This window comes from Pseudopodoces humilis, chromosome 8 (genome assembly GCF_049639895.1).
Source record: "Pseudopodoces humilis isolate 2021_Gansu_Grassland_sample_001 chromosome 8, ASM4963989v1, whole genome shotgun sequence".
NCBI lineage: Eukaryota > Metazoa > Chordata > Aves > Passeriformes > Paridae > Pseudopodoces > Pseudopodoces humilis.
Genome location: NC_142207.1, coordinates 4,817,568 through 4,835,983, shown reverse-complemented (window position 1 = coordinate 4,835,983; position 18,416 = coordinate 4,817,568). Strand labels below are relative to the sequence as shown.

The following is an 18,416-nucleotide window of genomic DNA, read 5'->3' as shown; positions in this document are numbered from 1 at the left end:
TGAGTGTAGCCATCTCAGGTTATCATTTTGTGGCACAATATTATAAAACAGATGATGCTTTCCTTCCTTTGAAGAAGATACACTGTTCTACCAGACATGTAGAACAGTAATCTGTGGTCCTCTAATTCTCCTTAAATATCCTAAACAAGCCCTGTGCCATGGGCAGGGACACATTCCACTAGGCCAGGTTACTCAGAGCCCTGTCCAGCCTGGCCTTGAACAGCTCCAGGGACAGGGAATTCATAAGGAGTTCTGGAGCTGGAAGAGGAAGGTACATTCCCTATTCCTGTTAGTCTCTGCCCTGAAAAATCAGCTGGGTGAATGCAGATGTCACTTTTGCCAACCCTTACTCTCCAACAACCTTCATCTCACATGACTTTCAGCTGCCCAGGCCACTCTCCCTGGTTGTTGCACTAGGATATTGCATGACCCTGGAGTTTATAACTACCAAGGATCACACTGCTCTGTGATTACATCATGAAGTCCTTCATCAGCTGAGGTAGCCTCCTTGGATTTGCTGGGCACTTCAGACTGAAACACGCTTCCAACATCTAACCTTCAGGGGAAACAGTTTCCTTGGAAAAATTAAACAATTTTGCAGGGAACTTACAGAATGTTATGGATACAGAGAGCAAGGCAAAAGCTCTGTGTATGTTAGGAATAACATGTTACCCTTTCTCTGGGTGTACCGCGATAGAGCGTGGCTGGTCCAGCCCCTGGGAGATCACCACATAGCGGAAGGAGCCGTTCAGCCGCGCCACCTCGATCAGGTTGAAACCGTGATCAGTCCAGTATATGTTACCTGGAAAAAATACCCTAAAGTCACTGAATGAAGGGAAGGCTCCTTGAAAAGTGTTTAAGTCAGAACAAGAAACTCACTGCTGTATTTTCATTTACATGGGTGTTATATTTGTAATTTATAGCCCTATGCAGCCCTTTTATAGCATAAACTGGTACTGAAACTGTTCATCTAAGAAGTGCCATCCAGTATATAGATACAAGTAATTTCCAGACATTTACAATGCTAGAAATTAGAGCTGAAAGGAAACCATGTCATCTAACCCTGGGTTGAAGAGGCAAGTGTGTACTCTTGGAAATGCTCTCAGGCCCCGGAGCAGGCTCAGACCTACCTGCTATCCAGTCCACTGCAATGCCTTCAACTCGCCCCAAACCATTTGTGACAATGTCTTCTTTCCACGTTTGGTCTCGCTTAGCTCTGCTGATCTTGTTGAAACCCATGTCTGTCCAATAGATTGTATCATTTCCTATAAAACACGTGCCAATGAGTCTCAAATTAATTCGCTTACTTCTGTCCAAGTATCCTCATAAGCAACTGTAAGTATTTCCAATTATAGCTTTATTAATATCTATTAAGAACCTAAATTATCAGCTTGAATTCCTCATTCCTTTGTCTTTTCTTAATTTTTGTTTAAAATAATTCTGTTAGAATTCTAGGTTGCTTAGTACAGCACATGTAGGGCAATAGGGCTATGACAGCAGATGGAAGCTACTACCTTTGTTAAAAATCACAAATATGCTGTCTTTACCTTTTCCCTAATGGAATAAATGCTTCAAAAACATACTGTTTTGTTTGTCACTATTCCAAAATATTTAGGAATCTGAAAAGCTACAGTGTAAAACTGCTTATACAGTCTTTTCCTTCAGCAATCAGACACCTTGAATTTTAACAATGTAAGAAAAAAAAATTAGCCAGGGAAATAAAAAGTGACATTTGAGAGTGATATGCTGACAAAAGAATAAAAAAGAAATATTCAATCCACAAGTCAACTTTTATTTAAAATGTCCTGACAGGCTTCCATGAACAGTCTTTTTGTTTGGTGTTTCAAGACATCTCAGCTGTCTTCCCAGCCTTTCTGCTGCAGTGATTGTCCATAAAGTGGAAAAAAGGGACAACTTTGACCATTTAACTCAACAGCCAGATGGAGAATCTGAAGTGGCCCAAGCACAGACACAAACTCCCCTCTGTGGCACATAATAACCTCAAAAAAGACGTGGGGCAAACAAAGTGAGAACATCCCTCAAGCAGAATTATCTCTATTTTCACTGGCAGGGTTCTGTAAATAAGCTGCAACCAACATTCTGCTTGCAAAGTAATGAGCTGATGACTTTCTGAGTGAGGTGTTTTGCAGAGATATATTAAATAATATTTGTTCCTTCGTGACTTTTTCCATACTTTGTAAATCTGCTCTTAATTCCATAATCATGTGAGTGTATTTATATTTATACATATTATATATATATATACATTTATATATAATCCATATAATATCTCTATATTTGTATACAGAGCATAGAAATATTACCTATATAAATAGATATAAGTATTTTATATCTACATATATACACATGTATCTATATCTATATAAATATATATGTAAATATTTGTGTAGATTGATAGATATATTTATAAAAGAAGAGAGTTATTTATGAACAAACAATATTGGTATGCTCAAGAACCTTACCCCACCACCAATTAAATAAATGGCAATTCTGGCTTTAAGTAGTCAAAACAAATATGGGAGTCATGCATTTTGCTACTTATTTGCTAATTAGAATTTATAAGTATCAAAACATGGGGAGAAAAAAGTGTATGAATCTTGTAGCTTGCTCATGTCTGCAAAAAACATTGTCATTAGTTTTAATTATGATATGCTGTACTACTAGCATATGTAAATATATTTTATCCACTTTGAATACCTAAGTTACTGAGGTAACAGCAAAATTTGGGAATCCTTCCTGATTAAGAGCAAAATGAAAGCAACACTCACTAAGTGGAAAATAAAAAAACCAAGATGAAATCTGAAACTACCTCCACTTGCTTTCCAAATCATATTTGATGTATGTAGGTTTTAGTAATGAATTTATAACATTCAATGCAAGGTACCCAAATGAGATAAACTGCTGTTTTTGAAGCTGAAATTCGGTTGAAAGCTGTAACTTTTTTATAACACAGTATCCCCTTGTGATTTCACTGCTGCACGCCATTTACATTTATCTTTGCAATGCATTTGTTGCTGCCACTTCTATTCATGTTCCCTGTGCTGGAACTTCATCAAGCCAAGTTGGAGAACCTCACTTAATTTCATTAGTGAAATCACTTAATTTCATTAGTGAAATAAACCTCAAATTTCATTTTTCCAAAAAGTCAAGAATCTCATTCTTCCAAAATATTAATTTGATATTTATTAGCTAAATCCACGTAAACCTCTCTAAAGTAGGAGCTAGAATATCTTATGACCATGGTAAAAAAATAATAAATCCCAAACCAAAAAACATGAGATGAAAAACAGGCAATAAAACCCTAGTATTAGTATTTTAAATTGAAAAGGTCAAATTTTAGTTTTCTGTCTTAGACATAATAATTTTGTAAAGTTTGCATAATTCAAATTTAAAAAAGATAAATATTTTTTTTTAATTCCTAGAAAACTCAATTGCATTGTCATTGCTGTCATGAGCATGTGTGGTCAGCACTTTTCTCTCCCCTCCTGTGTCTTTCCAGGAATGGATTAAACCTCTGCAACAGAGCCTTTCCCATCTCAGATGTGTGCTTAAAGACACTGGCTTTTAAGTGATTTTTCTGTCTCTGGAGGCTATAACTGAACTATACCCCTGATATGAACATCTCAGCTGCCACTGCTTTGAAAGCAAAATATACAACTATGAGAGCACTGTAAAATGTTGAGAGAAGCTGAAATTTTGCTAGGTAAGAGCATCAGTGAAGAGGCAGGTCAAAAAAAGCAAAGATCTAATGAATTGAACTTCTAACCTGGTAAAAAAATGATATTTGTGTGATGGAATAGTCCAACAGAGCCAACAGAAATGGGTCTGATATCAATACCAAAGTAAATATCAACATACACTTAAGAAAAAAGCTAGGATGTCTCACAATGCTGAATTCCCAGGCAGAATCTATGTCAAAATAAAAAAACAATGGAGGATGACAAAATAATTGTGTGTTTCAAGGAGGCAATGTCTGTATTTATACAACACAGGTAATTTAAGATTGGGTAATAAAATGAGTCTTGAAAGAAGTCTGGCCAAAGAGCTGATGGGTTAAAATACAGACACAGGATATTTTTAGGGTGTTTTTCAGGTCTCTACCTGGTCACAGATTACTTATTTTACAAAAACTCATCAATACTTGCTAACATGTTTGAAGATATCCAAACACCACTGGATGATGTATCCAAACACTTTTAGAATCTGATCTTTAATTTTTTCCCACCTTCTTTCACATGCATGCAAAACTGAAACCTCCTAATTTCACAGACAGTTTGTGAAAATTAAAAACTATTTCTGTATGTACAATAGAAAGGTATGTTGTGTATTCCAGGTGGAAATGCCTGCTCTTCAGGCTGTCAGAGCTCCTTCCAGAAGGAAGAAACAGATCTAGACTTGGCCTGTGCCCTGCAGTAATGTGGCTGAGCTGTGCTGGACAGGGAGTAAACTGTCCCAACCTGTTAAAGCCACCTGCTAGGCACAGCACCACACAGGATTAAGAAAATTCCATGGAAAAGTGTCATAGCAGGAACAAGCCTTTTTCCTTGATGAACACTTTCTGTAAAAGCACCAGTTTCCTACTCAAGTTCTCAGCGATGACTCTGCCAAAAGAGAGCAGCTACTGCTGCCAGAACAATCAGCATGTGCACAATATTTCCCATTTACTGTAAATATTAAAGGTAGAGCCTAACTCTGTAACATGATCCATTTCCAATTCCCTTAAATGCAGTTGTAATTGTTTGGAAGGGGTTATTTCATTTATGGGAAGAATTTTCAATTTTAACCATACATACAAACAATTATATACAATTATAACAAATATAAACAATTATTTACCTGCATGAAAGTCTATGCCCACAGCAAATGAAGCCCCAGATATAGGCATTAAAGCATCCATTTTATCATTTGGATCAAGAGGAATTCCTCTAATTCCCTCATGAACAGAGTACATGAGAAATGATTCAATTCCTAAGGGAAAGATAAAGCAGCCAATGAAAGCAAAGTGGAAACTTTCCAAATAACCAAGATTAGAAGAGCTAATATATATTAGACATAATTTTCCAATGGTGCTCCACAGTTTTTCAGTGACAACTCCAGCTCTTTGAAAAGATATCCATGAGTTATTAATGTGCATTTCTAATTAAATTACAGATGTGGTCCTATCAAGAGAAGGGAATCACTGTCCATTTCAAACACCACCTTATAATCGGGTAATTACCAGAAATGGAAATTAAAATTTTAGAAAAAATTGTGTTTGAATAATAAGAAATTTAAGAATATTTTCAGTGCACATCTGTGCTTTGTGAACATATTCAGAATGAGACAATTTTAAAGACCTTTTGGAAAACAGGACAGTAAATTGTCTTTCCAAGTACAGGATTCATCTTACTTCAGTTATGCACATTTCCTTTGCAGAGAGAGAATTATGTAGTTTAAGTCAAGCATTTTAAATGCCTACTTTTGTGTTAGATTAATCAAATTCCAACTGCACCTCTTTCTGTTAAGTAGGAATAAATTCTACTGTATAGACTTCTTACATAGTCATTTTCAGGAATTACTTAGTCTGTAATTATTAATAGTAATAAATAATATTAAATTTATAAAACTATAAGGCACCTTGACTATAAGGATGTTTTGCATTATTCAGGTAAAGAGTAAGACTTTGGCTGTGAGCTTTGTTCTGAGTTCTGCCAACTTAAAAAAGAAAAATATTTAAGAAAAAAATTGGTTTTATATTATATTAAGAGCAATCCAATAGAATAAGATACCCAAGCATTCAGACACTTGTAGCCTTTAATTCAATTTAAAGATAAGCTCCATGGCCTTGAACAAATATTTACTAATGGTGGTTCATATGGTCCGCTTTTCTGTCTACATTAAAAAAAAAAAAATCAGAGTTACCACAGAAATTTATTTATTTGAACAAATTAATGAAAAGCTAAATATAATTCTGTCCTAACCACAGCAGATATTTCTCTGTCACTGCTTCAATCAAGCATACTGAGTATAGATATTTAACTAAAAATGACAAAAGTAAGTTTATTTACTCATTGCAATGATCCCCTAGAATTGAAGTTGGCTGAAATAAATGTTGAAAGCCATTTTACCTTTGCAGGCCATGCGGTTTTTTTGGAGGTTGTAGCCTACTGTGCACACACAAGTTCGGGTGGTTTCTGATGTTGGCAAACAAAGCTGGGAGCATCCCCCGTTGTTCAACTGGCAGGAATTGCTGCCTACGACATGACAGGAGAAGAGACAAGAGAAATCAAAACTTGAGCAATGCAACCCTGGCTAAAAATAAAGTGTTTTTATTGATGTATCATTATTATTTCCAATTTTTGTTCAGATGACTTATTCAAAAAATTGAGATATGCATAAAATATTTCATAAACTCATATACCTTTCTATGCTTAATTTGTGCAGAATTTCAACCCCACATTTCCCCTCAGAATATAAATAATTCTGTTTTCTGAAAAATCTGCCTGTTTTAAAGTGAAAGCATATGAAAAACCTGAACATTTTATGTTGAGTTAATGATGAAATCTCAGATATTAGTGTATCTTAATCTAGACCACAAACAAATCATTGATTCTACCCTATTCATTCATTAAATATTATATTAGTCTTGTTATCTTCATGAAACAGCCATTTTTTAATATAATTAGCACATACTCCAAAGTGAAGTCAAAAAGCCATGCTAACTGCCTAATTATTACAATTATTATAATATTTAAATAATAGAGGAATATATTTTTTATCTAAACAATTTAGTAAGATTTATAACAGACATTATACGCAGTAAACTAAACACATCTCAGAAATTTTAAACTTCGTGAAAGGAAATTTTAATTCATTAAGGTACTCAAGGAATTAGTTACAAGTTGTTATTTTCTTCACACTGGGAGAACCACAAGAGAAAAAATATTGTGCACTCTAAAAATTAGTTAAACATACTTAAAATGTGACTTACCTTGCTGTGCTGCTTTATCATAGACTTTCATATGAACAACACCCGCAGTTTTGTTTCGCAGGACAGTTGGGTTTCTCCCATCTTTTTTATTGCAGGTGCCAATCTGAGCCAAGTTCTGGTCTGCCCACCAAAGCTTTTTATCTGTAAAATTTCCAAGTTTTAGAAATTAAGAGGATCGCTATCAAACTGTATATGGTTGAGAGTTAAAGTGGGAAAAAGCTTTTGAGGTTAATTCTGAGATCAGTTTTAAGGGAACTTGCCTAAAGAGGCTATAGAGAAAATCTGAAGAAATTGTGTTCTTAAGATTCTGCAGACATGAAAACTTTCACCAGTTTCAATTTTGCTGAGACAACTACTGATTTGAGGCTATCTGCATAGAAAAATGCCTTATTTTTCATATAAATGTGAAAATTCTAGTGTTACCCATAGGGAAGAAATTCATTTTCATAAGCAAACAAAATTATTTGAAATATTAAACTAAGTCTTTTATTAAAAAAAAAAAAAAGTTACAATCTGTAACTAAGAAATCATGAAAAAACTGAAAAGCAGGCACTGCCTCCCAAAGTTAAAAAAAATTAAAATTTTAACAGCTTTGATTTCGAGCTCAAATTTCAGTGAACTAATGGCTGAAGACTGGAGACAATTTTCTGATTGTTCCTGACACGAGTCCTCACTCCTCGAGCCCACACAGATGAATGATGAGATGGTCTCAGGGCTCTTCATTTCAGACAGAAAAGGTTATCATTGTAGAGGAGTCAAATGCAAAACCCTGACCTGAAAACCTTTAAACTTCAGGAACACTGCCTTCCCAACAATCATTGTGTATTGACTTCACTTTTAGTTAATTCTCTTTTCAGATAAAATAATTTTTGCCTATGCTGTGGTGTTAATATTTAAATAACAAATTTGTAGAACCACATAGTTGAATGTTTTGTGATAGAAAGTGCAGATTTAAACAATAATTTCCACTGCAGTAACTTTAAAAAGTTACAGCACAAAATAAAATATCTAGGAAAAATCCAAAGCATACTCTCCAGAGGTATATGATAACACCAGAATCTGTGGAATGAAAAATACTCTAAATATCAAGATTTGAAGACACAAATGGAACTCTCTATTTAAATTTGGATCAAATTTAAAGAAAATTTATAATTTTATGCATTGACTAGTCTGTCTAGAATTGACTGATTCAAAACATGCTACAATAATGATCAATTAACAGTAGCTTGCATCTGAAGACACTTTTATCAAAAAATCTTTAGGACAAAAAGTGCCTGTGCTCAATTTGGATTTTGTCAATTATAAAAAAACCCTAAAAAATAGAAAAATGACTGTGTGTTATAACCCATATATGAAATATTGGGAATTGGACTTGGTTTTTTTCCTGTTAGATAATGACCCACAATCCTAAAGGTTAGGTTAACTTTTTCAATGAAATATTTGTGTGTGAAGAAGAGTTTTTGTTCTTCACATCCTCTATGTGACCACAAATCAGAAAAGGCCATTAAATAATTTTGGTAATGACTGGTGTTTTGTGCATAGTAACATGAACTTACTGTTTTTACATATCCAAACCATCTATAGAAAATTAGTTCTTTTGTAAGTCTGGGGTACAGGAAGAAAGAAAATTACATATGGTTTTGGTGTTCTCATCCTTCATTTCAAAGAAGTAATCAAACTCTTAAGCATTTATTTAATATTTTATGCAAAACCTCAACTTTAGCTATGGTTTCAACAATGTCCCAGACCTGTCTGTGGTTGACCTGCCTGAATCCTTATTAAAAGGAAAGAAATAAAAACTCCAAATAATTAACTTGTTATATTTAAATTTAAATAATACTGTTTTATCAAGAGATGAACGCGTGGCATGCACTTAATCAGGAAGTTTAATTACCAGTGATTATCCACACCACAGATATTTTCATTTCTCCTTTTTTTTTGGTAACAGTACAGAGCCAAACCCATTTCTACATGAGCAGCTGAATGTTCCACCTCTTTAGTTTACTGAGCTACTCAACGAGACCACATCTGCTTCCATGCACAGTTAAGAGTGCCTAAACAATTTCCATCAGTGGTGTCAGACACGTCAGATCACGGAGTTGTTCTCCTCTGATGACAAAAGTAGCACTTCATGAAATCATTACTAATCCTAAGGCACTTGACTGCCTGCAGAGGTTGAGGAGTCTCCTACATCCCCGACACCAAGAAAAAGGACAAATCACAATTCACAAATGAAATATCACAGTACTCTTCAAAGTGATTCTTTTGCCTTCCACTTTCATTCTTGTTAACGTGAAACCTGGTTAAGCCTTCAAATAAAAATGTAACTTACAAATTCTTACTGAACTTGTGTTTATTCTTCTCTTACACGGAATGGTACGCCATGATTTTTACAAGGAGACAAGGACTAGGGAGATTTAAATGAGAAAGGTCATATAAATCCTGACTTATTATAGTTAAAAAATAAAATTTAAAAAAAATCATAAAATAATAAAAAAAACACCAATAAAAAAAAAATCCAAAACCAATAAAATGACCAAACAACACGCAAATTCTGAAGTACAGGCACCTTGAGGTCAAACCTCTTATGACTCTTTGATCTGACCAAAAACTTGCCAGTTATGCCCTAAAACCTAAGAAATAAATGTTTTAATTCTTCAGAAACTGCTAGGTGACCAACAAACACCACCATAGTCTCCAACAAAAAAAGAGAAAACCAACAATTACATGGCTATTTTTGACCATAATTCTAAGTTAAATTTGGAATAGTTCTCTCTGCACTACTGATATTATTTCAGTAGATAACTCATTTATGATGTCTAGTATTCAGGATTAACTAATTATTTTTATATTAATTTTAAAATATAGATGATTTTACAAAAAACCCCAACATTTTAGCATAGACACAACTTGTTTTCACACACAAGGGAAGAAAAAAAATGCTGGTTTGGACCTTTAAACATCAAACAGAAGTGATTTATTATGCTAACAAGTGTGTTGCTCGAGCACTAATTACAAGCTTGTTGCTGAAACTGAGTTATAATATATATTAAAATTGTTGCATTTATCCATTCTGTTGGGTAATTAGCATTAAGCACAGCAGCATATTGGGAAACAGCAACTTGAAATGCCAAAAATTGCTACCCTAGCTTTGTGGACAGTCCTTTGGAGATTTCAAGTAGTACTCCGAATGCAAATTTTGATGGGCCATTAGTTTTCATTAATGGTGGTTTGAGTATTTATGGAAGACAACTATGTACTGCACTTAGAACCGGGCAAATTGCCTAGATATATTTCATATATTAATGTTAATGTAATGAATGGTGATACGGCAATTAGAAGACTGATGACTTGGAAAATTAAGGTGTATGTGTTTGAAGTCTCCTGATCTTCCAAGAGCAGCCCCTTTCACTTTGCAAATAGAACCAGCAAAGTCACAGCTCCCACCACCTGAGCTACTGGGAAAGCATTCTGGTGTTAGCTTTGAAACTTTATTTAGGATGAAACAAAAATCAAATAAGCAATATATCATCTAATGCATGATGAAAGTAAATGGAAGCATGAATATACTTTGGTAACGTTAACCTACATTTTCTGTCTAAAATGAAACACTGTAATTGTTACTTTCTGTTTTGATTGCTTGATAACACAACTTGATGGCTATATTTATATACAGTTTTTGTTCAAAAGACATTCTTCTAATATCTGCATGCCCGTTAAAAAGCTATTATGTATATCTGATTTTGTTGTATTGCTGATTGAATTTTTTTTAATATGAATTTCAACAGAAATAGCACTTACGCATAAAATCATTCACTACATGGAGTTACTCTATTTTATGCTAAAAAAGACCAAATGCACAACAAATTATATACTCATTTTACAATCTTCATTATATTCCTATTTTGTAGAAACATGAGCTGAATTTTGCGGTTTTGTGTAAATTGTATTTATGTGAGGACTTGATACAAAATCCAATGAAATGCCTCCACCAAAACTGCTGACAGAAGCCTTCAGCATCCCTTTCTCCTCAGCTACAGACTTACAGTAACTAATCAATACTTTTCTAGCAATGCTCAGTTTCTCATTCAGAGTCATTTGTCATTCAAGAAACAACACACCAGTTTGGAAGGATGTCAGATATTGCTGTGAGCTCCTTTGCAACTCAGATTGTGTGAAATAATGACTGCTCACCAGTCCAGAAATACAGCTCTCACATCAAAGGTAAATTTCTAACCAGTTTCAATAACAGTCAAGGAAATATTTTCATTAAGTAACCTGGAAGGCAGGAAACGAGACTTTATGCAGAATTCCAAACACATCTTTATAATTTTATCCCACTCAAAACACTGGCTACCAGGAAAATAACTAAAATCAGATATTGAATGGTAGATTAAACTCAAACCTTAAGACAAACATAGAAAGTATTTTATTATTGTTGGAAAGAATTTTGCTGTGCTCTATAAGACATTCAGAGCTTCTTTCACGTGGAACATGCTGAATATCAGAACAGGAGAAATATTTGATACCAACTTATAAATGGTGCCAGCAGAAGGTGTTGAAAATTATGTAGGACAAAAGGTACTGTGAATCAGATAAATTTCTAAATGACTAAATAAACCAGCAGAGGTCTTTGAAGAAAATAAAATGTCAAGTTTACATAGTAACAGAAGAAAATTACCATGACCAAATGCAAGACAATTACCAGTGAGAGGTACAAGATGAAGCATTCACATGGTTTTGACTGATTAATTAAAAATGTCAGATGTTGCATATACTGACATCTGCATATGGATTTGAAGAAAAAGTGGTAAGGGCAGAAAAACACATATGAGTTCACAGATTTACAGCAACTTCTTTGTAATACAGAATGGCAACAGCAATTATATTTTTTTGGTATGCTTAAAGGCATGGAAAAAATAGCATTTTGTACATATTCAAATGCTTTACTTTCAAATGGAATATAATTTCCATCCCATCAATATAATTCTCAAAAAGATTTAGCAAAAGCAGGCACCGAAAGACTGGGAATTTTGCTTAGTATATTGAAAAAAGAATGACTGACACTGCTGAGTAGAAAACCAATAAATGAAAGACCCAAAATACAGAAAGATGTGAATTATATATTGTTCCCATTTCCCTTCAGGATAAACCTGACAGTTACCTTGGCACCAGCTTGTTTGCTAACATTATTTTTTATGTCTTATCATTACCTTCTATAAGCTTCCACTAAAGAATGCAATGGTAGGAAGATGTTAAACAGAGCCTGGAAAGGACTAAACAACAGCAAACATCTAAAACAGAAGTGGTAACTTCCGGATGGTTTCCAACAGCTCAACTGCAATGCTAAAATAGAGGAATTGAAAGCAATAAAAACAATGTGGAGATTGAGGGGTCATGCTAGAGGAGACTCCTCTTTGCTGGTGAAGCTCTGAACCACTCCATAAATTGTATTATGAAGCAAACCAAAACTTTACAGACCTCACTCACAGTGTCTATTGAGTTCAAATCATAGAACACAACCATGGAGTGCCTAACTGCTTCTCCTTCCCAATGCTGAAACTTATAGAATCAAAGCTCAACAAACTCGAGCTCCCAGAACAGCACAGAGATTACCAAGGCAAACTGAAGAAATCTTGGTTGGGCCAAGTCTGTCCCAGTCATCGCTTTTTTTATAGCTCTGAAAAATCTTCTGGAACGTGAAGTGTAAGATACAGCAAAAGCCACTGGAACCTGTCAGACCTGTGAGTTTTCTGTGCCAAAGGCTGTCCAACCACGGGATGGAAGTCATTAGCTCTTGACACAGGGTGTGGGGTTCACCTTGAGAGTCTCTGAGCTTGTGTTTTCTCACAAGGACACTGGTGGCTGGGGAAGATGCTTCCCAAACAACTAAATTAATTTTCAAAATCAACAGCTGAGGTGCTTGAAGAGACATCACCGGTGAAGTAAATTTATGAGAAATTCAGCAATTTTTCTGAAGGTCCTTTCTCCTTCACTGCACCTAGCCTAGGCAGGGAATGGGTGCACAGCAACCAGGGCTATCCCAGATCACATTACCCATCCCCTCAATCCACTGAGGTGTCCTCCATGCTTTCTTCCTTTCAGCTCCTGAGTCCAATAAAGGTTCTGGTGATCAACAAGTGACCAATTTGTGACCTGGTGACACAACTGTACAAAGGGAGTTTTGAAATACTCAACTCCATCGCCTCTTTGTGCCTCAGTGGAAATGGAACCCAACAATATGACAAGATTATGTACTAAAATATATCAACAAAGAAAGTTAGCTGTCCAAAACACTCCTTCTAGCTGGGGAGACACTAAATGTAGAAGACAGAATAATGCAAAAGCTGAAAGCTGAAGATTACAGAAGATTACAGAACTCTCTAGCACTGAAAGAAACTTAGTCCTACAAAACTATTGAGGGTTTGGGCACAGGTATCATCTCTCTTTTCAGTCACTGGTGAATTAAAATGGTACAAAAAAGACAGCTCAGTATATTCACAGAGGAGGAACATTCCATTCATGTTGCTTTATTGTGTTTACTGTGTTTTTAGATACAGGCAGTCAAGAAAATTTAGGAATAGGAGCAAAAACGATGCAATAAACATTGCAATTACTGTGATTCATCTGCTAAAACCTCTAATTAAACTTGTAGGCAAATAGATCAGCAGGGGTAGTAAATTTTCACACACTACTATGTTAAATCTTACATTAGAACAAATTAATCACTCTTCTTTACCTAGATATTATTAGTTATGATGATTTATCAATTAGAGTTCTCCTATCTTGCTTCATATGGCACCGAATTTTCTGTTCTGACCCACTTTACATGCACAAAAGCCTGTTTGCAAAAAGCTGATGCACAGCCTTGCTCCTCTTTAGGAAAATAAATGGCATTTATTTTGGCATGCATTTATAAATGCATTTATAAATGGCATTATGGTATGTTCCACAATATGGAAACTTACAGGAGAAATGAATGCAGAAACTTTTCATGTTTTTCAATCAGCACATACAATACTGCCGATAAAACTGTTGTGCTTGTACTTTTCTCCAGCAGATTTATATGGAGAATCTCACTGCAATATCAAGCTGAATTTCAGCACCTCTATGACTCCAAAATCCCAAAACTAAGCAAACAGAAAGTCTCAAACTCTTTTTTTGTTCATCATTTTTGGGTAGGAATAATTGCTGTCACCCATAAGAACAAAGCATCCCAAACTATGAATATTAGAGGTACATGTGATAAAACCTACGCAGCAGATATTCTTCCATCTCCAGATCTGCAAAAATTCAACTACCTTCACACACTCTTCTTTACATGGCAGCTATAAACTCTTTATTTCCTGCCCCAGAGGGACCATCACTGTTGAAGCTTCTGTGAATCCCAGATGAAGACCTGACACCAGCACCAGCTCAGTGACATTATGAACAAACACTCCTTACACCTCCTGTTAAAGACTTCCAACTGCTCCCCAGAGTAAAGGGCATTTATTCTGTCTATTTCCAGTCACAGTCCAATCAATGGAAAACAATTTGTCCAAATGAACATTCAGGTTTCCTTCTGACACCAAACCTGCTTGTGTTTACAAATGCACGTATGAAATCATACCATCTCCAGCACATACTGACAGCATTTAGAGCCCAGTACTGGCCAAATGGGTGTATAATAAATCTAATTTAGTAATTACCCCTTTAAATATGACATAATTTACACCATGTACATAAAAATCATTACATTTTGTTTAATTTTCACTAGCACACTGTCTATATGTACATAATTATTATTTAATTAAGCCATCAAATAAAATATTTCATTAAAAGACTGGCAGTTGATAACTCACTCATCCCAACAAAAGTCTGTTTATCAACTGAACTTTTTTTTGGTTTTTTTGGGATATCCAAGGTAAATATAAGAGATTTTTAAGTGAATCAGAATAAAGGTCTCTAATTTGTAGGAAATATGGAAAGCTCTAAAGTCATCTCTAAAAAAGCAGAAGCATAAACATAAACTCTGAGTCAAACTGGAATTTCTTACTACACTGTCCCAGCTAGAACAAGGACCAAGAGCTGGAGGTGCATATGAGAAAAAGTAAATTTGAAGCAATATTTTTATATTATTCAGTGATCAGCAATTCACTAATTTTTTTTTATGAATTTTTCCTTCAGCTACTATTCTTTTGATTTTTCTGATACATTTTTCTGATTTTTTTGAACTTTCTAAACATTTCTTATTTACAAAGTGTAACAAAAAAAAAAAGTTTCTTTCAATCAATTTAATACATGGAATATGAGCATACATCTGAAAATCCAAATCCTCAATCATCAATTCATAACCCAAAGAAGTCTTCCCAAAGTGCCAGGCAATCCAACAAACTAGGAATATCCTGAACTAATTAGGAAGAATTCAGCAGAAGAAACAAGTCATGAATAATTCCGTGTAATAAACAGCTTAACAGCTCCTTCCCCTTTCAAAATTCTTTACATGTGACTATAATAAATATAAGCCATCAAATTATTAACTTCATTCCATATACATATATATACACACAAATATATATATACACAAATCTATATTTAGAAATATCCTTGTACTAGAGATTGCAAACTGTGAATGTACTTTATGTATTATTTACATAAAAACAATAAGAACTTCCCTAAGCTTTTTGTATTTCATTATTAATTAGTTTTGAATAATTAAAAAAAAAAAAAATCACTGGACTTACCCATAATGGTTAAAGCTGTGGCTTTTGTTAAGTCTTCTTTCATTGATTCAATTATTTCAAGATTACCGCCATCCAAATTGCATCTGCTTATGGTTCCATTTCCTGAACTGATCCAGTAAAGCTTGTTCTCCCCATAATCTATTGATAAACCTGTAATTAATGCATACAAATTTAACTGTGGCTTTAATGGATGACATTCATTTATTATTGAGCTGTTTTCATTATGAAAGTGCATTTAAGAAATATATATATATATACAAACACAGTTATGTTATCTAGTCACTCATCTACTTACACTTTAAAAAAAATTTGAGAAAACCAAACTTGTCCATTAACAATGAAGAAAACAGGCTTTTAGAAAGATTTGTTCCTTTTATTTCTTTCAGCAGTTACCAAAATCAGTGACTGACTGATGAAAGAGCATTATCTGGCAATGAAGAATTACTTGAATAAGCTGAGGTCCTAAACAAGGTCATTAACAACTTGTAAATGCAAACCAGAACCCATCACTCATATTCAAAAATTATGAATACACAGAGGCTTGGTAAACACGGTACTTTTTGTGATTCAGAACTATGAAAAGTCTGTTCTCTCCCTGCTCAAGATGATGAAATACTAAAATCTAATCCAAACTGCTAATAAATTTCTAGTATTACTTTTCATTTTGATTCATAGTGAAGTGATTTTATAATCAGTTCTTTGGAGTTTGAAGCAAGAGAACCATCAAAATAAGGATACCTGCAAAATAAGCTACTAAATGAATAAAGTATAGAGTTTTCTGAAAGTAAGCACAAAGAATTAGGAGATAATGTATTTCAGACTTCTGTAATCCTTTAAAAATGTTCAAGAAGTGGTGGCAGGAGATTCTCCACAGTGAAATATTCTTGGCATGGTAACAATAACAATTCCTGCCATAACAATGTGCTCTGGTGCTCCAGCTTTCCCAGAGCTCATGTTAAGTATCCAGCAACAAGTTGCCAAAAAATGCTGTATTTCACTGCATGGGTCAAGCTGTAGATATTGTACTGTAGACTTTTTCATCCTGTGGAAAGCTGTTTTGGAAACTCTGACAGGAGAAAGCAGTGCCATGGGCTGCAGCCTTTACAGCTGCCATCGTGTCACCGCTGTCATCCACATTTGACACAGCAGCCCAAAAGGTGTCTGCTCTCTGAGCTTCTAAAAAGCACCTTTCCAGTCCCTGTGCAGGGACTGATATTTCCTTCTACCTCTCTGCAAGGGTTTCACTCAGGAGGAAACATCACACGCTGGAGAGAGGCTCTGGAGCAGTGCCTTCAGGGGGGACTCGTCTCCAGCATCTCTGCCCACACCTTCTCATGTTTGTCCATCCAGCTTCCCTCCAAGCACAGTGCACCAGGGATCCTGGAGACAGGCAGCACCTGCAGGGCTCAGCCCAGCACAAGGAGCTTCCCTGGGATTATCAGTATGGCTTAAAAGGGAATTCACCAGTGGGAAGGTTTCCCTGCTCTGAGATGGGCAGCATTTGGGATTTGCCATATGTCCTGCCCATGGCCAGCTAGATTGCACCTAGATGGGATCTGTTTGTGAGGGTACTCCCAATACAAGCTGTGCAGCAATTACAGCCCTGTCCTGGCTGGTTTTATACTTCACATATTCAACTGGTGCTTCTACACACAGGCATTCCAATTCCACAGCAGCAACTGACATGAAAAACATTCCTATCTCCTTCTACACAAGTCTAGAATGTTATTCTCCCCCAAATACTTTCCACCGATTACCAACCTCTGCAAAAACACATTATTTCTAATGTAGGCAGAGCATGTTTAATTAGGTTTTTTTTCAGGAATTGTCCTGCTTTCCTAATGAAAACAAGTGGCTTATTAGCCATAAGCATCACAGATATTCATGATGCATTCAGGTGTGGGTGACTGGCTTAAACCTTATAACCTGCTAAAGTGAATCTGAACATAAGGATTGTACAATATTGGTCTCAGGGAATTCAAATAAGCCAATGATTTGCACAACAAAGTATAAAATTAAGCATGGATTCTGAATTCCTAAGAATACAGGGTAATGGCACTCAAATGAGCAGTTCTTTTATCAACAAATACATCTGTCAGCACTGGAGACTTTTAGAACTGCAGAATGGACCAGCAAACCATAACTAGTCTGTGCTAGTTCAGATAAAAATAAATGACACTGTCATCCTAAGAGTATCAGTTCCCAAAACTTCCAAATTAAATTGCTCTTGATAATAATAGAAAATATTGTAATTGAAAAATTGTCCCCTTGTTTTGATAAGGAAAATTCAAACAGGAAAAATAAATCCATCAGCTTAATTCAGGTCACAGATTGGAAAATTCCCTCATTTTTCAAATTCTGAAATTTTGCACCAAGCAAATGAAACATCCCATCAATTACCAGGATATCCAACTCCAATAAACCAGATATTTGTCTTTTTTAGCAACCTACCTGAGAACTCCCCAAACACTCAAAATTAGCACTGCATGAACTAGAGCTTCACTTACGGTCAAAGACAGTTTTTTCAGTGCACAAATAAAATATTAAATTAAGGTTTTAAGACTTCTACTTTCCAAATCTTTAGAAGGGTTTCATTGTTTTAACATGGGATTGTCTTATGCTGCTGTTAAAAAGTCATTTAAACAATTGAAAATGGTGTTTTGGATATATTTTAATTCAGAGTGTGATACTGGAAACTC

At 35.1% G+C, this 18,416-nt stretch overlaps 1 protein-coding gene across 1 annotated transcript in view; it reads right to left on the bottom strand.

Annotated features, from left to right (window-relative positions):
* LRP1B (LDL receptor related protein 1B) overlaps nucleotides 1–18,416 on the bottom strand; it is a 714,787-nt gene that overhangs the window by 146,030 nt on the left and 550,341 nt on the right. Inside the window, exons 34-39 of the mRNA XM_088058617.1 lie at nucleotides 15,718–15,867; nucleotides 6,992–7,132; nucleotides 6,129–6,254; nucleotides 4,858–4,989; nucleotides 1,131–1,265; nucleotides 673–802 (exon numbers count right to left, since the gene is read on the bottom strand). Coding sequence (XP_087914743.1) covers nucleotides 673–802; nucleotides 1,131–1,265; nucleotides 4,858–4,989; nucleotides 6,129–6,254; nucleotides 6,992–7,132; nucleotides 15,718–15,867 — 814 coding nt within the window. The remainder of the gene's footprint in view (nucleotides 1–672; nucleotides 803–1,130; nucleotides 1,266–4,857; nucleotides 4,990–6,128; nucleotides 6,255–6,991; nucleotides 7,133–15,717; nucleotides 15,868–18,416) is intronic.